The sequence below is a fragment of the Phalangium opilio genome, unplaced genomic scaffold (genome assembly GCF_054372755.1).
Source record: "Phalangium opilio isolate 3A_F unplaced genomic scaffold, DU_Popi_V2 ptg000037l_1, whole genome shotgun sequence".
NCBI lineage: Eukaryota > Metazoa > Arthropoda > Arachnida > Opiliones > Phalangiidae > Phalangium > Phalangium opilio.
Genome location: NW_028324160.1, coordinates 8,290,189 through 8,312,412, shown reverse-complemented (window position 1 = coordinate 8,312,412; position 22,224 = coordinate 8,290,189). Strand labels below are relative to the sequence as shown.

Sequence of the window (22,224 nt, the reverse complement as noted above, 5' to 3'; positions counted from 1 at the left end):
CCTGGTGATAATTGTTACTGTCTGGTAAGTTCTGTTCTCTAGAGGAGTGAGTGTTGCACATGAAAGAATTACGAATTTCTGACAAAGTGTTAACGGTGTTAACGGGTTAAAGACACTTCCATATCGTATAAGGACGTCAAAAATAATTTATTGCCATAGTCGATGTATCATGGAAAAATTCCAGAATTGGCACACATTCCTATGGCACGCCATTCAGGACACAATTATTGAAAATTTATTTTCTATAGAAGTATGCACTCTTTCTTTAAGTTTAAAAAACGCTTTCTTTAAGCTTGATATTAATTTAAAATAACGTCAAAGCTATTTCATTAAGGTTAATAACCACTTTTCCTAAGCCTAAAACTCTTTCCTAAAGTAAGAAAATGACTTTCTATAAGGATGAAATTTATCTGTAAGATGTTTAAAACTATCCTAAAAGTTAAAAGTAAGTTTTTATACGGTTAATTTTACCGTTATTAAGGTTAAAATTGTTTCTTCTATAAGCTTGAAATATTTTCTTTCTCTTTGTTTGAAATATTTCCTTCTCTAACCTTGAAAACTTCTTTCACTAAGCTTGAAAACTTCTTTCTCTAAGCTTGAAAATTTCTTTCTCTAAGCTTGAAAATTTCTTTCTCTAAGCTTGAAGATTTCTTTCTCTAAGCTTGAAAATTTCTTTCTCTAAGCTTGAAAAGTTTCCTTCCCTAAGCTTGAAAAATTCTATCCAACGATTCTCAAATTTTAAAAACCACAATCCACAAGCAGGAAAATGAGCCTAGCTGTAATGTTAACGCACATCAGATTCTCTGCGCGTTATAGCCCCTTTTTAAAAGTTTGGGGAAAAAGAGTCCAGAGTTAGACCACCTTGTTGCCTTCAGACGGAACACCCGGTGTGTGGTTCCAGTTCCAAGGACGTTAGATATGACTTCAAATAAAAGGAGTTTGGTGGACTGCAAAATTTGAAGCCCTATCTATAAGGTCTTTGCGTCCACATACCGCCCGGATGTTCCGTATCAACTCTAATTCAAGTAGATGATTTTGCGCCCCCTCCTTTTTAAAAGGGTCTATTGGAAATTTTAAAAATTCCAAGGTGCGTGAGCATAGGCGAGTGAGCGAAGAATTAATGCATATCATCTCTAATCTCCCCCCTCCTCGGCAACAGTTTTTCGAATACAACTTCTTAAAGGGAGGGTGAATAGTAAAATGAAGTAGTTTTTTAATCGATTCTTCTACTAATCATAAGGCCAATCTGCATAGTGAAACATCGAGGAAATATCTCGGAAATTCAAATTAGTTGGAAAATTTTAAATTTGCACCTCCGACCTACCGCGTAACGCTCTACCTTTTTGTTAACAAAATTCTCAGTGGCACAAGATATAGAGTGACTATATATCTCGCGCTAGTATTGTCACATGGCTCTCAATTTTTATCAAATCTCGCTAAATTTTGTTAACAAGAAGGCAGGGCTTTACGCTTATGGTCGGATGTGCTGATTTCAATTAATTTTAAAAACAATTGGAGATATTTTTTGGATGTTATACTAGGCAGATTACTGTTATAATTAGCAGAAGAATCGATAAAAAATCACTTAATTTTCTTTTCCACCCTCCCTTTAATTGGTCATTCATTTAACGCGTTCTATGATAGAGCATTTAATATTAAGTGTAATCAGAAGCGGATAAGAGGAGAAGCCTCTATCTAGGCAAAAAACGTGAAACGTCTTGTTTTCGCGCTTAGAGACATGGACGCAGCGATACAATTTTATTGACGGCGAAAAAATAGCGCCTTTACATAAGATATAAAAGTCCTACGCCAGCGGCTATTTTGAAATTGTAACTGTCGTCTGCTACAGTGGAGTCTGTGATAAAGTGATGGTAGGCCCAGGGTTAGTTCAATAATGGATATTGAAGCTGTTTATGATTTAATTTTAAAAGATATTACAAGTGAAAGTTTCGTAAAGCATATTGGGAATGAAAGGCAAGAAATTTTACATAATTTATTTGTAAAAATCTCGCTTACTTTAGACAAACACTCCCAAGTAAACTTAGGACTTTATGGTCTAATAAGAAGGTTATGTTCAATATTTTTAAATTTGAAAGAGAATATTTCCAAAAATAATTCCAAGAAAAAGTGCCAAAAACTGAAAAACAATGTTGAAAAGAATACTAGGCTTATACTAGATTGGTATTCGGCGATTTCCAAAGACTATCATTGTCTCTCCTCGTATTTTGATCATATGTGCACCGCCATTTTATTTTATCTTTTATTTTGGGCAAGGTCGAACTATTTTATTTCTACAAAGACTATTCATAAGTTGTCAGTCCTCAACCACTTTAGTGTTCTCTTTAGTGAAGCGCGAAACCAAGACCAAGGATGATAGGGGGTGGATACGAATTCTGAGAGAAATACGCGCCGTAACTATTTTATTTCTACAAAGACTATTCATAAGTTGTCAGTCCTCAACCACTTTAGTGTTCTCTTTAGTGAAGCGCGAAACCAAGACCAAGGATGATAGGGGGTGGATACGAATTCTGCGAGAAATACGCGCCGTAACTTCGGACGCGATTGGGTCTGGTGGGACGCTAAAAATGGGGAAGGAATACTCGGGACGAAAGGCAGGTGGGCTACCTCAGAACTAGACCCTACTTAGCGCCATCGTGTTGGCCTAATTTTGCATGCATATTGCCAAAGTTATTTTAAACTTTTTTCTCATAAATAAAACTTGCATTTGAAACATTAAATTTTATATAGAGTTAATATTAAATAATTATTGTTTCGAAATTGTTGCTAAAATAATAGTGCACGTAGATGACGCTGCAATAGGGAAACGCCGGTAGGGATTTATTTGAACGCGCTGGGCGTCTGCTAGAGTATTTTCTTCCGCTTTCAAGGAGGATTGAAGGGATTATAAGATCAAATATTTCATTAAATAATGTTTTTAACTTCTAACTATGGTGTAAAATGATCATTTTTTTGCGCGAAAGAAGAAAAGGTTTAATAATCAATGTAAGTTTTTTGAAACATAGTAAAATCATGTTTGGTTTCATTACAATGCGTTAGTAGTTAAATTCCATATTTTTCATCAAATGACTAATATTTTCAATCGTCCTTGAAATAGGAAGTAACAACTCTAGGTGACGCCCAGTGCGTTCAAATAAAGCCCTACCGGCGTTTCCCTATTGCAGCGTCATCTACGTACACTATTAGTTTTGGAACAATTTCGAAGAAATATTTATTAAATATTAACTCTATATAAAATTTAGCGTATCAGTTGCAAGTTTTATTTATGAGAAAAAAGTTTAAAATAACTTTGGCATATGTATGCAAAATTAGGCCAAGACGATGGCGCTAAATAGGGTCTAGTTCTGACGTAGCCCACCTGCATTTCGTCCCGAGAATTCCTCCCCCATTTTTAGCGTCCCGCCAGACCCAATCGCGTCCGAAGTTACGGCGCGTATTTCTCTCAGAATTCGTATCCACCCCCTATCATCCTTGCCAAGACGTTTCAGATTTTTAGCGTGGCGTCTATGACTTTATAGAGGCTTCCCTCCGAAGGAGGTTTAATTATAGGCTTCTGGTGTAATCCCTTTTTTACAGTCAAAGGTGGATTGTGCTCACCTTTTGAGCTTGGTGAGACTGGTTCCGTAATTTTAATAATTTAGTTTAATTTCAATTGACAATAACGATATTCAATTGAAGAGAGGAAAGGTGACTTCGAGCTTCTGAAGTGTGATGATTGGGAGGTAGGGCTACTTTATATGAATTATAAACAACATTATCAATTTTGGTACAAAACTTCAAACTTTATGGATGATCATATTTAATTTGAAGTAACATTAAATTTGTCTTTCACTCTATACTATGAGACAGAATCCCGATTACAATACTTACAAGATCCCAATGACTAGTTCTAAAGATGACTATTTTAACTAATTTCAAATGCGAATTTCTACATAATTATAGCACTATAAGAGGTATCGAATTCCTTACTAGGGCTTACTATCACACCTGATCTTGAGAGTAGTTTCGCCACATGATTCCACAATAATTTCCCTTAAAATTCTCGTGAAACAAGATATCAGTAACTCAAGGGATAGATCAATTATAAAACTAAATACTTTTTTCTCGTAAGTATTTGCCATTAAAAATTTCGAAATTTGGAGGAAGTAACGCGCAGCATTGAGACGACATTAACATTCTTCTAAAAAACATTCAAGTGTGAATGGATTTCGAAATTTGGAGGAAGTAACGCGCAGTATTGAGACGACATTAACATTGTTCTAAAATATATTCAAGTGTGAATAAAAACTACATTAAGTCCAAAAAACACAAAAGAACGTTTGATTATAAGCTTTCACAATATGTGATTATTAAATATACTACATAAAGGTTTGGTAACGAGAAAAGCATATCTAATCATTTGAATTTAAAAACCCGTGTTCAACCAATAATTCAAGAGCATTGCGATACATATTAATACCATGATTGCCATCATCAGCTACAGGATTGAATGCATTTGTTAGTAGCTGGAGAAAAAGATTTCCGGGATTGAAATAGCAATCTTCGACAACGACGTTGTTGCCTGTTTCAAGCGGGACCGATTCGGATTCTTCCAGGCCGTACATATCTAGTTGTTCCAAATACAGTTGGTTTTCGGTTAATATATGTTCGTGATCCAATCTAGACATTGTCCAGAGTTGCAACGGGGAATAATTGTTTTCGGTTCTCAGCGAGTGGAAATTCCAAGAATTTCGCAGTTGTTCACACGAATCTTCTATCCTTGGTAGGAAGATGAAGTGAAGAGCAAATATATGCGTTTCATTACTCGGATCCAATATTCCTTCATCTTCCATAAACATAAAGATTCCTCTGTAATATGACGATATCAGACGATTTACTTCTCTCCAAAGTCTTTCAATTCTTTGGTTGTGGACAGACAGGCCAGTAATATAACTTCCTCTTCCCAAACCGCGAGACCTTAACATAAATCGTGCAACTTCCACATTCTCAGTGCCTTTATCTCCCCGAACCCTTAATGGAAGACCGAGTTCTTGAACACCTCTTTGGAAGAGATTGAGTACAGTCGTTGCGCGGTTATTTGTGCGGCATTCTAAATAAACAATTCGTCTGCTGAATCCGTCAATACACCCGTGAAAAACTATCCTCCACGTAATTAATTTGTGGTTGCCGTCCATATGCCTGGAAAATTTATCCTTCATTATGATAATTTACAAAAAAATCGACGAAGCAACCTCGCACGTTGAACACAATGATAAAATATTACCATCATATAGGCCTAGTAATGGTAATATTTAAAAAGTGAACTACTACAAAATATTGCGAATGTAGAACATTTCCGCATAGGTCACATAATTATTTGTAAAAGCTTTTAGCTCGTAATTAGTCTGGAGGATTCAATAAAATCATGCACTTTTTAAGAAGGCACGATACTTGGTATAAAGAGATTTTGAAGTATATTAAGTCAATTAAAGATTGGATGCATTCCGTATCTCTTTGTCACAGCCGTGACAAGCCGTCAAAGCGGCCGTGAAATTGAAAACTCACCTAACATAATTTTAGGGAGCACCCCTTGAGATTCGCCGAGTTCGAGCTACAGAGAAAATGTCGTGTATCAGGAATACATAGATTTTTCTACTTGGAATCAATAAGAATCCATAGACCCCATACTAATTACTGATTGAATGTAAGGGGATGGGCTTAAAACTTTGTTTAACAGCCCGCGCCTCCCTCCTTGCGTTTCATTGGCTGTTCACATGTATAGGAACAAAAGGAAATTAAGAAAACCACAGGAAAAAAATCACCTAATCAATCAACAAAATAAAGCCTCTCGCAACGAATCTAAATAAACTCATACGCTTATACCAAAAAACTTCTGTTGTCAATATATATCAAGTCATTAAAAACAAAAAATAATAGTAAAAAAGTAGCTCAAACAAAAAAGTCCAGCACACGCAAAGAGAATTTGTTAACATTAGGGTTTGGCGCTCATAGGTCGCGGGAATCGCGATGCCAATATCACGTGGTTTGTAAGTTCAAATACATGGTGCATGACGTCAGAGGTGACGATTTCTAGACCTCCCATTTACGTCAAGCAGAAAGACCCAGAAAATGGCCTGTTAAAGATTCCAAGTAGAAAAATCTATTTGTTCCTGTTTTTCTCTGTAGCTCGAAGGCGGCGAATCTCGAGGGGTGCTTCCTAAAATTATGTTAGGTGAGTTTACAATTTCATGCCTTCTTGAGAAAGTGCACGATTTTTTCAGCTATCCGCCAGACTAAATGAAGTTCACATCAGAAGCGTCTTCCAGTTTAGCGTTGGCGATAAAATTTTCAATCACTGCGAATGCAACGCAATTACGAGGAATTGTCGATTCTTCTTTGCCGAAGAAAAAATAAAGAAAAATTTGCCCTAGCTAAAAGCATAAGGGACGTCATTTTTGTGGGAGCCTGTGAGAAAGCAGCTAGGGTGACGGGGAAACATCATTCTGGTAGAAACATTTATACAGGCATAGGCCAGTGATGCTTTTTAAATTCGGATTTTAATAGGATACAGTTATGGTGACGTAAATACCCCATAAAACATTTCACCCTCTCTAATCTCATCACCTCTCAATTTTAAAGGTGGACACTATTTTCAACCCAAATTGTAGAAAAAGGGCGCTTTTGAAAAATATTCATCGCCAACGCCGGACACAGTATAAGAGTATAAGTAAAACTAAACTCCTGTTATTAGTTATTACTCAAAAGGAGTTTTGCTTTGCAGTCCTTCAAATATATATATCTCTCAAATTTAATAGTTTTGAAAAATCCATTAAAATTGTAAATAACTTTAGAAAAAATTAATGACCAAACAAAGAATGGTAAATCCATTTTTTTCAAAAATTATGAAATGAGAGAAATTATCCTGAAATAGAACTTTCCCGCTTTGGTCCAATTAAGAGAACCTATTTCAAAAGTGTGTTTCTCCAGGTTCTACCTAACGTTGCCTTATTAATAGTTAGCAACTATAGTTCCAATTTAATTTGGAATATTAAAAAATTAAAATCGTTCTCCATTTTTAAATAATAATCTAAATAATATATAAAGGAAGAAAAATAAAAACTATTGATTCATGATCACATCCCGGGGTAATTTGAAATCGACATCGATCGTTACGGAATTTTGATTTTTAAAATAATTTTTAAATACTGCTGTAGGTTTTACTATGTAAGCAAGTCATATTTTTAGTTGAATAATCGATAAAAAAGTATGTATTACCAGTGATAGATTACATTTCATTCCTCCCGTCCCTTAATAACCTTGTTTCTTACGAGGAATCGCGTTTGTAGTCTGATGAGTTGTATTACAATTTTAACTTGAAGCTTTTTCATGCGATAAGAGAATATCATATTTTAAAATTTTCCCTGGATAAAGGACTGTAAAGCAAAAACAAATCGGTGTATTCTATGCTACCATTTGCGACAGTAAGTGCTCACAAAATTATTTAAAGCACAGTATCTGAGATACATATTTTTCCACACATTAGTCAGTTCTATGTGTTGAAAATAATTTAATTAATTAGATATTACCACAAAGCATTAGCACAGCGAACATTGTAGACTCTTCGGAGTATGGGATATCGTCTTCTTAGAGCTCTTCCCACAGGGTCAAGAATATTGAGTCTTTCCCTAACACGCCATCTTGGCACTGTAAATCTCAAACTTCGTAGTCCTCCCATTACGTAAGTTTCACCAACGTTACTATTTCTCGTTAATATGGTTAAAATATGACTATCAAGCTGCTCGTTTGAAAGACGATCTTCATTCTCAAAAATTCCTAAGCGACGGCGATGTCGAAATAAAGTTCTCACGTTTATTCCCAAAAAAGCTGCTGTTCGAACCCACGACAATCCCAAGTGATTTCTACAATATTCAATATCTTGTCTTGACACATCATATCGAGGATGGCCAACGGAACCGGTATGTAATATAGGGCAGATATATGGATCGTTCACTGAACTTTGAGCATTAAGTTTTTCTTCAAACTCATTAACTAGAGATGATACACCGTTATATACATCAGTTAAAATCGAAATTAAGTAATCAAGATCGCCGTTGCTATTTTCTTGAAGCACACTAATCATTGCCGCGAGTATTCTTCCATGACCTTCAATTCTTCTGTAATTGATTTCAATTACATTATAGTCTTGAGTATATCGAAGTCTCATTGCTTGTGAGAAAGCATGGTATAATTCATTTACATATCGATCCACATCACCCATAATAAAAGTTACGAAATAATCGAATATTTTTCTGTAAAAAAATATACATATATATTTATATAAATCCCCAAACTGTTATCAACAATTTAAATCATAGAAATGTTCCATATTCATGGGTGTGGTATTTATTCATGTTTATAGCCTTAAATATGACGCATTTAAAAAGAGGGGCTGTATTCTGAAGCATAGAGACGGAACTGTCCGGTGAGAAAGCAAGCGGAGATATTTGTGTAGTGGTAAAGAGTTATAGAATCATTCAAAGCCGCACATGAATATTCATACCATTAAATTAATTAAATGAACTTTAGGATTCTCAAAAAAATATAGTGTCAAATAATATCAAGCATTCATTGTTCAAGCGTGTTACACGAAGGAAAGCAAATGATGCTCTCACTCTTAATTAGCTCACAGGGTCACAAATACAAAGCCGAAAATAATATTACATTGTTTAAAGTTATTTAGCAAAACGTTGGTTTCTTTAGTTTATGAAGTGTGTAAAGGGAAAAGATAGATTGCTAGCTAAGATACCCGGCGTTGCCCTGGTTTTCAAAGAGATTGGAAACCGGAAGTTTCCTGTCTATATAGACACTAAACGCTTTGGGCCGACTAAATTTTATTACAACCCTAAAATTCAATAAAACGAAATCATGGGATAATCATAAAGGTAAAATGCTACAACAGTGTTGCCACAGTACCTGGAAAAGTCAGGGAATTTTGAAATGAAACACCTGTGGCAACCCTGTACAAGTATATTATAGGGTGTTCTTAACAGGTTTAATCGCTAGGGAAACACGGAACCAGTGTCAGGGAACTTATAAAATGTTCTCATGCTGTTACGGATATCAGCCATGCTGTTTGATTAATTTCGGTATCAGAATTCTGACCGTGCATAAAGAAAAAAAACATGCAAAAACAAAGAAAAGAACTTTCTGCAGATTTAGTAGAGCTGTAATTCCAAGCAGTAATTTTTAACAGAAACTAATTTGAATGCATCTTATATGACAAAATTTACTTTGATTTGAGAATGATATCCAGAACAAGCAAATGGACGAAAAGTTTTTGTGCACGATAATTTACAGTTGTTTTCGATGGTTAAGAAATATTCCCTAATATTTAAAACCAAGAGCACTCAGAAGCTCAACCAGTGACGACGAGCGATTGAAATTTTCCCACGATAAATGCGACGATATGTTTTATTACCATGTGACCTCGGGCTAGGGTATGACTCGTGTTAAGGCTCGTTTTCATAGAAGCTAGAAAATTCGAAAACGCTCACGCTTCACGAGCTTGAATACGCGCAGTAACGTATTTTTTTCGAACGTTTCCGCTTATGTTCGAAATTTTCACGCAACTCGCGCCTATGAAAACGAGCCCTTAGAGTTTAGACAGGAATTTATTATAAGGGAGTTACTATCAGCGATTATTTCATACAGTGACGGGTGTTGGCGATGAATATTTTCCGAAAGCTCCCATTTTTTGTACACTTAATTGCGGTTGAGTTGAACATTGTTTCTTCATCTAAAATCGAAATGGTAACATTTTTTTAAAGTGACCATAACTATACCTATAAAAATTCGAATTTAATGCCGTTGTCCATTGGCATTTTCAATGGAGTAACTTTAATTTATAGGTTCTTTAATATTGATCCATGGAAAACGGCATAAAAAACAATTACTAGCCTGAGCCTGTATCTATTTTTTTTATATTTTTCCCCCGAAAGTCACTGATGTCACAAAAAATTACAACGACCATTTTAGCCAGTGGAAATTTTTTTCGGCAGATAAGAATCGAAAATACGCCTTAAAAAACTCATTGCCAAAATCGAGCTGTTAGGGGGCTTCTGATGGGAACTCCCACTTTGCTCCCATGGGAATTATAAGCCTCTGTATTAGAATGTTGAAAACTTTACATTTTAGAATCGCGAATTCGCGAGCTCCAGCTAGTCGGTGGTGAATTTTGGCCTTCTAGTTTTGGTTTGGATTCGGACTTTTGCTGTAAAAAATGGAAGATTCGTCGTCTAGTGATGAAAGCAATAATGATAAGGTAAAATTGGCTATGAATAAAATAGTCGAACTCGGGAGCGACGCGTTGAGAAAAGCGTTAAATGAAAATATGAAATCACGAACAAGCCTTGGCAATAAAGGAAGGAGATCTACATCTGCGCTTGACATCGATTCCGAAATGAAAGTCCTTTTTCGAACCCCTAAACATCGCAATTCGCGTCCACGCGAGTGTCTTGAAACTGAGAATAATGCAATTTACAATCCGGTTAAATACTCCCTATCAAAAACAACTGGTAAAATGGTAAACACTAGGTATGTATCCGTTTAAAATATCACCGACAGCAAAATCTAATCTCCCTTTCAGTGTATGATGTGTAAAAGTATAAATAACTTAAAAATAGCATTATGCTTAGATACTGCATGATTATCCAACCACGTTTGTAAGTACACCTAAGAATGCAAGTTTGTTATGGTAAAATAACAACCTAGTTATCCTGAACTAAAGTCCGTACCATAAAGGCTAATTTAATTTCAATTATGCTTCTGTTGTTTATGATAGGAGTGTCTAAAATTGGGAGGGAGGGGGAAGAAAAGGAAGGTCGTGCAACTTATCTAAAGTTGTCCATAAATAGGGTTGTTAATTGAACCTTCCACGTGTTCGGTCGGTGAAACTATAATCGTGTCACGTGATTTGTATCGATGTACGTTATATAGAGTGCTGTAAGAAGCGCCGGTGTGACGTCACCCATGCTGTTTTCCCATAAAGAAAAAACCGTAACTGTCATGGCCGCCCATTGCTAAAGGCAGGCTCGTGACGTTTAACCTTGGCTCTGACGTCACAACTGACAGCACTCTTATAGTTTTCACTAAAAGGGCCACAGAAAATCCGCACCCCCTCTCTCAGCATATGAACTTCAGTGCAGTGTTTTAAGGCCCTCTGTGAGTAAAGTACTATGAGAACATAAACTAGTAACCTCTCTCACTCATGACTTACCAATGGCCAGGCAACACTGGGGAACAGAAAAAAAAAACTTTTATTGGAACCTGTGCATAGTTAATTAATCGTTTATTTGTAGCAGTTTTTATTTAAGCTGCTCTGTGCTTTCTTATTTCGTTTGACCCTATAGCATTTTGCTAAGTTAACACGCTCTTAAGGGAGACAACTTAAGTGTTTTTATTATAAATGTCCATGTGACATATTTGATAAATTTAATAATATTTACGTTTAAAGTTTATATCGATCGCTCTATTTCCGAACGCATCATGAGTCAATGGATATGTTTTGCTGTCAGTGTTTTAGATTGTGAACTTAAATATTAAAAATATACGCTAATTTATTCATTTGAAGCAGGAGAAAACGGGCAAAACACCCAACTCAAAGAAAAAAACATCATCAAATAATAAAAACACGAATTCTGGAAAGTTTCGAAAGCAATTGGTCCTTTTACCTAGTCCCACAATCAAAGTTGCTCCCAAAGGTCAAATGAAGAGTATCATGCACTCAAAAGGATTTGTAATCGACTCAATGGTTTTGGACAGGCGTTGGACCGAAACTCAGTTGCGCCAAGAAGTTCTTGAGGTCTTTTCTGGTTTGCTGAACGATTCAATCGAGTAAGTTATTAAGCTCATGTGGGAAGAGGGGGGGGGGTTTGAAGTTACTAATTGCTCTTGTGGGAAGATGGGGGTTTGAAGTTACTAATTGCTCTTGTGGGAAGATGGGGGTTTGAATTTACTAATTGCTCTTGGGGGAAGATGGGGGTTTGAATTTACTAATTGCTCTTGGGGGAAGATGGGGGTTTGAATTTACTAATTGCTCTTGGGGGAAGATGGGGGTTTGAATTTACTAATTGCTCTTGGGGGAAGATGGGGGTTTGAATTTACTAATTGCTCTTGGGGGAAGATGGGGGTTTGAATTTACTAATTGCTCTTGGGGGAAGATGGGGGTTTGAATTTACTAATTGCTCTTGGGGGAAGATGGGGGTTTGAATTTACTAATTGCTCTTGGGGGAAGATGGGGGTTTGAATTTACTAATTGCTCTTGGGGGAAGATGGGGGTTTGAATTTACTAATTGCTCTTGGGGGAAGATGGGGGTTTGAATTTACTAATTGCTCTTGGGGGAAGATGGGGGTTTGAATTTACTAATTGCTCTTGGGGGAAGATGGGGGTTTGAATTTACTAATTGCTCTTGGGGGAAGATGGGGGTTTGAATTTACTAATTGCTCTTGGGGGAAGATGGGGGTTTGAATTTACTAATTGCTCTTGGGGGAAGATGGGGGTTTGAATTTACTAATTGCTCTTGGGGGAAGATGGGGGTTTGAATTTACTAATTGTTCTTGGGGGAAGATGGGGGTTTGAATTTACTAATTGTTCCTGGGGGAAGATGGGGGTTTGAATTTACTAATTGCTCTTGGGGGAAGATGGGGGTTTGAATTTACTAATTGCTCTTGGGGCAAGATGGGGGTTTGAATTTACTAATTGCTCTTGGGGCAAGATGGGGGTTTGAATTTACTAATTGCTCTTGGGGCAAGATGGGGATTTGAATTTACTAATTGCTCTTGGGCAAGATGGGGGTTTGAATTTACTAATTGCTCTTGGGCAAGATGGGGGTTTGAATTTACTAATTGCTCTTGGGGGAAGATGGGGGTTTGAATTTACTAATTGCTCTTGGGGGAAGATGGGGGTTTGAATTTAATAATTGCTCTTGGGGGAAGATGGGGGTTTGAATTTAATAATTGCTCTTGGGGGAAGATGGGGGTTTGAATTTAATAATTGCTCTTGGGGGAAGATGGGGGTTTGAATTTAATAATTGCTCTTGGGGGAAGATGGGGGTTTGAATTTAATAATTGCTCTTGGGGGAAGATGGGGGTTTGAATTTACTAATTGCTCTTGGGGGAAGATGGGGGTTTGAATTTAATAATTGCTCTTGGGGGAAGATGGGGGTTTGAATTTAATAATTGCTCTTGGGGGAAGATGGGGGTTTGAATTTAATAATTGCTCTTGGGGGAAGATGGGGGTTTAGAATTTACTTACTGCTTCTGGGGGAAGATGGGGGTTTAGAATTTACTTACTGCTTCTGGGGGAAGATGGGGGTTTAGAATTTACTTACTGCTTCTGGGGGAGGAGGGGGTTTTGAATTTACTTACTGCTTCTGGGGGAGGATGGGGTTTTGAATTTACTTACTGCTTCTGGGGGAGGAGGGGGTTTTGAATTTACTAACTGCTTCTGGGGGAGGAGGGGGTTTGAATTCGCAATTTGTTAAAAGAAGGAAGGAGGGTCATCGAGTATTTTTGGGTGAAGAATCATATTTTAAGTATGGTAAAGTTCTATATTTTATGTTGCTAGAGAGAAATGTTACTTCACACCACGCTTTATTTTTAGGAATGCTTTGAACAAGCATAAGGTTACTTGTGGGTTAGAAGTATTTGTTACGTAACTAAGGGTTTAGGTCTTTCCGATTGTTACTTTTCTGTTACGAGGGAGAGGAGAGGGGTCTAAGATTGACCATTTTTAAGTTACCTAAAGTCTCTAACTAAACCTTGACTTCATGAGAATCTCGAAGCTCAATATGTTCAAACGGTGATCTGTTTAAAGAAAGAGTTTATTCCTCAATCTGTAGCGAGGGATTATGGGTGTGAGGAGAGATCGAGCTATGATTGACGACTCAAAAACCAAAAAACGACAACAATTTTTTTTAAATGAAGAAAGTTTAATACATTATATTAAACTAAAACATACTAGCTTATAAAACGATCATTAAATTTTGGATCGAAAAACTTAGTGTTCGCATGAAATATAACTTTCCTTTTAGTTCAGATGTGGTTTATTGATTGGATTTTTCTTTTTAGATTTGAATTTTGGCATTCATTCTGCGGCCATTTGGCTAAAATTGTAGTGAAGACTGGCGACGAGTTGGATGGAAGAGCTTTTTATACTATTTTGGGAACAAAAATATTGTATATAAAACCTCTCTCGAAGATTAGCGACGAGTTCGATGGTTTTATCACAAATGATTCCGATACGGAAGAAAGCGACTGTGATTCATTAGAGAATCCAGACTTAGAAGACTCTATGGAAGTGTACCTTGTTAATGAGCCATCGTTCCAGCCTAGTAGTTCTTCAGCCCAATCGTCGTTCCAGCCTAGTACTTCTTCAGCTCAATCGTCGTTCCAGCCTAGTAGTTCTTCAGCTCAATCGTCGTTCCAGCCTAGTAGTTCTTCAGCTCAATCGTCGTTCCAGCCTAGTAGTTCTTCAGCTCAATCGTCGTTCCAGCCTAGTAGTTCTTCAGCTCAATCGTCGTTCCAGCCTAGTAGTTCTTCAGCTCAATCGTCGTTCCAGCCTAGTAGTTCTTCAGCTCAATCGTCGTTCCAGCCTAGTAGTTCTTCAGCTCAATCGTCGTTCCAGCCTTGTAGTTCTTCAGCTCAATCGTCGTTCCAGCCTTGTAGTTCTTCAGCTCAATCGTCGTTCCAGCCTTGTAGTTCTTCAGCTCAATCGTCGTTCCAGCCTAGTACTTCTTCAGCTCAATCGTAGTTCCAGCCTTGTAGTTCTTCAGCTCAATCGTCGTTCCAGCCTTGTAGTTCTTCAGCTCAATCGTCGTTCCAGCCTAGTACTTCTTCAGCTCAATCGTCGTTCCAGCCTAGTACTTCTTCAGCTCAATCGTCGTTCCAGCCTAGTAGTTCTTCAGCTCAATCGTCGTTCCAGCCTAGTAGTTCTTCAGCTCAATCGTCGTTCCGGCCTAGTACTTCTTCAGCTCAATCGTCGTTCCAGCCTTGTAGTTCTTCAGCTCAATCGTCGTTCCGACCTAGTACTTCATCTTCAGCTCAATCGTCGTTCCGGCCTAGTACTTCATCTTCAGCTCAATCGTCGTTCCGGCCTAGTACTTCATCTTCAGCTCAATCGTCGTTCCGGCCTAGTACCTCCTCTACAGCTCAATCATCGTTCCTCCTCAGTATTTCATCAGCAACCTCAATCGTTAACGCAGCCTAATACTTTGCAACCTCAATCGTTAACGCAGCCTAATACTTTGCAACCTCAATCGTTAACGCAGCCTAATACTTTGCAACCTCAATCGTTAACGCAGCCTAATACTTTGCAACCTCAATCGTTAACGCAGCCTAATACTTTGCAACCTCAATCGTTAACGCAGCCTAATACTTTGCAACCTCAATCGTTAACGCAGCCTAATACTTTGCAACCTCAATCGTTAACGCAGCCTAATACTTTGCAACCTCAATCGTTAACGCAGCCTAATACTTTGCAACCTCAATCGTTAACGCAGCCTAATACTTTGCAACCTCAATCGTTAACGCAGCCTAATACTTTGCAACCTCAATCGTTAACGCAGCCTAATACTTTGCAACCTCAATCGTTCACGCAGCCTAATACTTTGCAACCTCAATCGTTAACGCAGCCTAATACTTTGCAACCTCAATCGTTAACGCAGCCTAATACTTTGCAACCTCAATCGTTAACGCAGCCTAATACTTTGCAACCTCAATCGTTAACGCAGCCTAATACTTTGCAACCTCAATCGTTAACGCAGCCTAATACTTTGCAACCTAAATCGTTAACGCAGCCTAATACTTTGCAACCTCAATCGTTAACGCAGCCTAATACTTTGCAACCTCAATCGTTAACACTGCCTAATACTTTGCAACCTCAATCGTTCACGCAGCCTAATACTTTGCAACCTCAATCGTTAACGCAGCCTAATACTTTGCAACCTCAATCGTCGACACTGCCTAATACTGTGCAACCTCAATCGTCGACACTGCCTAATACTTTGCAACCTCAATCGTTAACGCAGCCTAATACTTTGCAACCTCAATCGTTAACGCAGCCTAATACTTTGCAACCTCAATCGTTAACACTGCCTAATACTTTGCAACCTCAATCGTTCACGCAGCCTAATACTTTGCAACCTCAATCGTTAACGCAGCCTAATACTTTGCAACCTCAATCGTTAACGCAGCCTAATACTTTGCAACCTCAATCGTTAACGCAGCCTAATACTTTGCAACCTCAATCGTTAACGCAGCCTAATACTTTGCAACCTCAATCGTTAACGCAGCCTAATACTTTGCAACCTCAATCGTTAACGCAGCCTAATACTTTGCAACCTCAATCGATGACACTGCCTAATACTTTGCAACCTCAATCGTTAACGCAGCCTAATACTTTGCAACCTCAATCGTTAACGCAGCCTAATACTTTGCAACCTCAATCGTTAACGCATCCTAATACTTTGCAACCTCAATCGTTAACGCAGCCTAATACTTTGCAACCTCAATCGTTCACGCAGCCTAATACTTTGCAACCTCAATCGTTAACGCAGCCTAATACTTTGCAACCTCAATCGTTAACGCAGCCTAATACTTTGCAACCTCAATCGTTAACGCAGCCTAATACTTTGCAACCTCAATCGTTAACGCAGCCTAATACTTTGCAACCTCAATCGTTAACGCAGCCTAATACTTTGCAACCTCAATCGTTAACGCAGCCTAATACTTTGCAACCTCAATCGTTAACGCAGCCTAATACTTTGCAACCTCAATCGTTAACACTGCCTAATACTTTGCAACCTCAATCGTTCACGCAGCCTAATACTTTGCAACCTCAATCGTTAACGCAGCCTAATACTTTGCAACCTCAATCGTCGACACTGCCTAATACTGTGCAACCTCAATCGTCGACACTGCCTAATACTTTGCAACCTCAATCGTTAACGCAGCCTAATACTTTGCAACCTCAATCGTTAACGCAGCCTAATACTTTGCAACCTCAATCGTTAACACTGCCTAATACTTTGCAACCTCAATCGTTCACGCAGCCTAATACTTTGCAACCTCAATCGTTAACGCAGCCTAATACTTTGCAACCTCAATCGTTAACGCAGCCTAATACTTTGCAACCTCAATCGTTAACGCAGCCTAATACTTTGCAACCTCAATCGTTAACGCAGCCTAATACTTTGCAACCTCAATCGTTAACGCATCCTAATACTTTGCAACCTCAATCGTTAACGCAGCCTAATACTTTGCAACCTCAATCGTTAACGCAGCCTAATACTTTGCAACCTCAATCGTTAACGCAGCCTAATACTTTGCAACCTCAATCGTTAACGCAGCCTAATACTTTGCAACCTCAATCGTTAACGCAGCCTAATACTTTGCAACCTCAATCGTTAACGCAGCCTAATACTTTGCAACCTCAATCGTTAACGCAGCCTAATACTTTGCAACCTCAATCGTTAACGCAGCCTAATACTTTGCAACCTCAATCGTTAACGCAGCCTAATACTTTGCAACCTCAATCGTTAACACTGCCTAATGCTTTGCAACCTCAATCGTTAACGCAGCCTAATACTTTGCAACCTCAATCGTCGACACTGCCTAATACTTTGCAACAGTGGCGTCGCTAGGCCTTTTTTGGGGGGGCTATAGCCCCCCCAAATTCCAAACTTAGCCCCCCCAAAATAATCCGTAAACCCTACCAAAAAATTGCTGTTAGCAACCTAAAATTCTGAAGCAATATATAAAAAATTTTCAATGTCAAACAGTAAAATTTTGAAGAAAAAAACAGATGGAGACAAGTAAAGTGTTTCGTGTTCTTTAGTGTGGACTAAAAGCTAACCAAAACTAAAAATAAACCTAAGACGAGTGAAAGTCCTTCATAATCGGTTCCGTAGTCCTTATCAATAAAAGGTTGTACATCTTTAAAATACGAATAATTTCACGTTGACACAAATTTACGGATAGTTTTAAAAGTCAACACATTTTCCAAAGAACCCATTATGCAATTTTTAGCCACATCGTAGTATACGATAGGCTCTTAGTTTGACCCAAGCCGTAGTAGTACTAGCCGGGGTTTTCGCTTTCGTTATCGTCAGATTTTAGCTTAAATGGAACCAATAGTGGTAGCTGAGCTCAGTTAGAGATTTTATTTTAATGAAAAAATTTTTCACACCGCACCCGGGAATTGAACCCGGCGGGCTGGCGCAGCAGTAAGACACCCTACCACTGTGGGATTGGACACTTCTGATTTTTTGTTTAGGGTCTTTGAATTTTTTTCTTTTTATTTATGTGCTAATTAAATAGATAACGTTGTGGCTACTATTAAGTCCCAGCCCTTGGGCCATTTTGTTTATATTAAGTTCTTATAATAACTTTAAAATAGTTTGCCCAGATTTAGCCCCCCCAAATTTCAAACCCTAGCGACGCTACTGCTTTGCAACCTCAATCGTCGACACTGCCTAATACTTTGCGACCTCAATCGTCGACACTGCCTAATACTTTGCGACCTCAATCGTCGACACTGCCTAATACTTTGCGACCTCAATCGTTAACGCAGCCTAATACTTTGCAACCTCAATCGTTAACGCAGCCTAATTCTTTGCAACCTCAATCGTCTACACTGCCTAATACTTTGCAACCTCAATCGTCGACACTGCCTAATACTTTGCGACCTCAATCGTCGACACTGCCTAATACTTTGCGACCTCAATCGTCGACACTGCCTAATACTTTGCAACCTCAATCGTCGACAATGCCTTATTTGCGACCTCAATCGTCGACAATGCCTAATACTTTCCAACCTCAATCGTCGACAATGCCTAATACTTTGCGACCTCAATCGTTAACGCAGCCTAATACTTTGCAACCTCAATCGTTAACGCAGCCTAATTCTTTGCAACCTCAATCGTCTACACTGCCTAATACTTTGCAACCTCAATCGTCGACACTGCCTAATACTTTGCGACCTCAATCGTCGACACTGCCTAATACTTTGCGACCTCAATCGTCGACACTGCCTAATACTTTGCGACCTCAATCGTCGACACTGCCTAATACTTTGCAACCTCAATCGTCGACAATGCCTTATTTGCGACCTCAATCGTCGACAATGCCTAATACTTTCCAACCTCAATCGTCGACAATGCCTAATACTTTCCAACCTCAATCGTCGACCTATAACCCAGAAGCAGGCGAACCAACAATTTCTGAAATACTCGAATCTCTGCAAAAACAAATAAATACGTCAAGGCTCTCCTACTTCAATATCAACAGAAACCAAGTTATTGAATGCGCGCTTAGGGCTTTTAAGCGTAAGACCTTTAGCCCAAGTTCAAAGATGACCGTTACTTTTGTTGATTACCTTAACGTCGAGGAAGGAGCAGTAGACGGTGGTGGTCCGACCCGAGAGTTTTTAAGATTACTCGTCAAAGCTTTCACAGAAAGTCATGTATTCGACGATAATGACAACGAAAATCAATTTGCATTCAACTCCAGTAAAATAGAAGCAGATCTATATTATTATGCTGGGATGGCGTTCGCCATTTCTCTAGTTCACGGTGGACCGGGACCTTCATGTCTTTCAAAGTTAACTTATGATTCAATAACTGGAAATATTGGGGAGCTAAGCCCTTCCATAAAAGACGTATGCGACGAAGAATTACGAGAGAAGCTGTATAAATTGGATAATAGTGTGGATTTAATCGAAGCTCAAGTGGCTGCGGAAGAGCTCTCTGAAATGAGATTTCTCTCTGGGTCTACGAGACCTCTTTTGAAGATTGAAGACAAAAATATTATCTTAAAAGAAGTTCTTCGATTTTGCGTAGTGCACAGATTTAACGAACCACGGGTTCGTTTTATTGAGGGACTGGAAACACTTGAAGTACACCAAAAAATGATGTCTTATCCATTGAAATTTCTACCACTGTTTTGTTCATCTCATAAAAAACTAACCGCATTTGAATTCTTGAATCTGTTTTCCGACGCCCATTTCTCAGAAAAAGGAAGTAACAATTACGAAAGGGAATGCCAAACAATGGCATTTTTTAGGGACTATGTATTTGATTGTGAAGATGAGGAAACCAAGTCATCTATTGAAGACATACTGATATTTAGCACTGCAGCGGACAAAATTCCTGCAATGGGATTTAGTATAAATCCCGCCATAAAATTTCTTCCTGTTGTAAATTCTGCTTATAATTACCCAAAATCTAGCACATGTGCTTTGATTTTGTATCTACCATCTGTTCACATAACATATGATGAATTCAAAAATTACATGGATGAAGGAATAAAAGGCGCTGTAGATTTCGGTTTTGCTTAGATACAATTTAATCTATTCCTTAAGAATGTTTATTTGGAAATTTTAGCAACATTTACTAAGATAGGTGAATGGCTAAAAAATGTTCTTTTTTCATATTTTTTCTTCAATAGTGATATTATAGTGATATTACCCATGCACATTTACTAAGATAGGTGAATGGTTAAAAAATGTTCTTTATTCATATTTTTTTCTTAAATAGTGATATTATAGTGATATTACCCATGCACATTTACTAAGATAGGTGAATGGTTAAAAAATGTTCTTTAAATTTCATATTTTTCTTAAATAGTGATATTATAGTGATATTACCCATGCACATTTACTAAGATAGGTGAATGGTTAAAAAATGTTTTTTTTTCATATTTTTTTCTTATTACCCATGCACATTTACTAAAATAAGCGAATGTTTAAAAATAATTTTTTTCTTAAGTAATAACTTTACCTTTATTCATAAGATCGGCCAAAACATGACAAATATGTTTCGTCTTAAGTGTACTAAGTATCATCGCAAATATAAAGGGAAAGTAAAAGGGCTCAACAACCATACTATATTTGATTAATTGATTTAAATATACCAAATCGAAACTTACCAAAACTATTGCAATAGTTTTGGTAAGTTTCGATAAATAAGTTTACAAAGTTTGAGAAGTTCAGGTATATAAATAAAAATCTATATTTAGGCCAAGCACGTTAATTTTTAAAATAAAAACAACGTAATAGTTTTGTTGTTGATTTTGACGTAAATACATCAGTTTTAAACGGTATAAAAATGGTTCTATGGGTATTTTATTGTTCTTTTTACCTCATATTTTCATTACTTTCGTTTCGCATTAAAATATATGATTAGTTCATTCTTAGCAGGGAAATCGAGTAGCAAATACGTTTCCCTCTGTTAGTATAAAGCTATGTCCGCACACGTGAAATATTCGAAAATGTTGTTTGACTGACGAAACATTTCTTTTCACAAAGCGTGCTACTTTCAACTGTACTTTTTTGAAGTGTTGAATAAACCAAAAACTTTTTACTCTGAAATAGGGTATCTTTTCATTCATAAATTAACGTTGTAAACATTCTTGGTTTGTAGCTTAAATCACACCGTTGCTTTATCGATTGGCTCGATTTTTAGGCCTTTAGTTGTAGTTTCTGAGTTTTCAATAGTTAATAAGCCCAAATAAGGCCCTATTAAGAAATTTTAAATGTTTTTCCTGCATGGAAAAAAGTAATGAAATTTGATACGTCGCAGAGTCTTTGGTCTCCAATTTATTTCCCGGACATATTAATCTTTCCAGTTCACCTTAAAAACATAACGAGAATAGCATTCAAGTGGCAATTTTACTTAAATTATAAGTAAAAAAAGTCATTTGACTCTTTGGCTCATTTTAATCAGAGTTTTTACTGAATCTTGCGTAATCCAAATTCAAAATATTAGTGAGTGGGAAACTACTTTATTTATTACTTCCAATTTAAATAATTTTGAGCTTTCGTACCTAATAAAGGTTTATTTATAGGAATAATAGGGTGTTTCCAGAACAACACTGGTAATAATTGATCTCGAAATTATGATTTTTTTCAAGCAAATAAGTTAGTATGGTGTTTATTGGAAGAGTAACATGATAAATCTTTGTTTTATACATGTATACTTTAAAATTATTTATTCCCATATAAATCTAATTCCTTTACTATTCTTAATCCTTATTTTAAATCTGGGAGCACGGCAGTGCTCCCAGCCAAGTCGAGCACTGACATCCTTTTCTCGAAGCAACTCGTGGCACTTTTAAGCCCACTGTAACTTCGTGATGGGTACAGGTAAAAGCCTGAAATTTTGCTTGCCGCGA

At 37.5% G+C, this 22,224-nt stretch overlaps 3 protein-coding genes across 4 annotated transcripts; 2 read left to right on the top strand and 1 right to left on the bottom strand.

Moving 5' to 3' along the window:
- Positions 1–4,264: 4,264 nt before the first annotated feature.
- On the bottom strand, positions 4,265–8,341 carry LOC149684692 (uncharacterized). The gene is made up of 2 exons (XM_089871342.1): positions 7,584–8,341; positions 4,265–5,196 (listed from the first exon to the last, which is right to left on the bottom strand). Exons 1-2 carry the CDS (start codon positions 8,273–8,275, stop codon positions 4,410–4,412), a joined length of 1,479 nt encoding a protein of 492 aa, XP_089727468.1. The 5' UTR covers positions 8,276–8,341; the 3' UTR covers positions 4,265–4,409.
- Positions 8,342–10,200: 1,859 nt separating this feature from the next.
- LOC149684691 (uncharacterized) lies at positions 10,201–14,816 on the top strand. 2 transcript variants are annotated; one of them, XM_089871341.1, is made up of 3 exons: positions 10,201–10,590; positions 11,630–11,889; positions 14,125–14,816. In XM_089871341.1, exons 2-3 carry the CDS (start codon positions 11,762–11,764, stop codon positions 14,804–14,806), a joined length of 810 nt encoding a protein of 269 aa, XP_089727467.1. In that variant the 5' UTR covers positions 10,201–10,590; positions 11,630–11,761; the 3' UTR covers positions 14,807–14,816. The 2 variants fall into 2 exon arrangements, with proteins under 2 accessions (XP_089727467.1, XP_089727466.1); XM_089871340.1 differs by having other exon boundaries at positions 11,627–11,889.
- LOC149684690 (uncharacterized) lies at positions 14,807–15,352 on the top strand (the record flags this gene model as incomplete). The annotated part of the gene is made up of 1 exon (XM_089871318.1): positions 14,807–15,352. A coding segment is annotated over one exon (456 nt), but the record flags the coding sequence as incomplete, so codon positions are not given.
- Between the last annotated feature and the right edge of the window lie 6,872 nt (positions 15,353–22,224).

What these genes read in the sequence shown, in the direction of transcription:
- LOC149684692 (XM_089871342.1), bottom strand. Translation starts at nt 8,275, where the DNA reads ATGGGTGATGTGGATCGATATGTAAATGAATTATACCATGCTTTCTCA. An exon ending in CGCTGTGCTAATGCTTTGTG is followed by an intron (nt 5,197 to 7,583) that starts GTAATATCTAAT and finishes TAAATTTTCCAG; the next exon opens with GCATATGGACGGCAACCACA.
- LOC149684691 (XM_089871341.1), top strand. Translation starts at nt 11,762, where the DNA reads ATGAAGAGTATCATGCACTCAAAAGGATTTGTAATCGACTCAATGGTT. An exon ending in TTGCTGAACGATTCAATCGA is followed by an intron (nt 11,890 to 14,124) that starts GTAAGTTATTAA and finishes TTTTCTTTTTAG; the next exon opens with ATTTGAATTTTGGCATTCAT.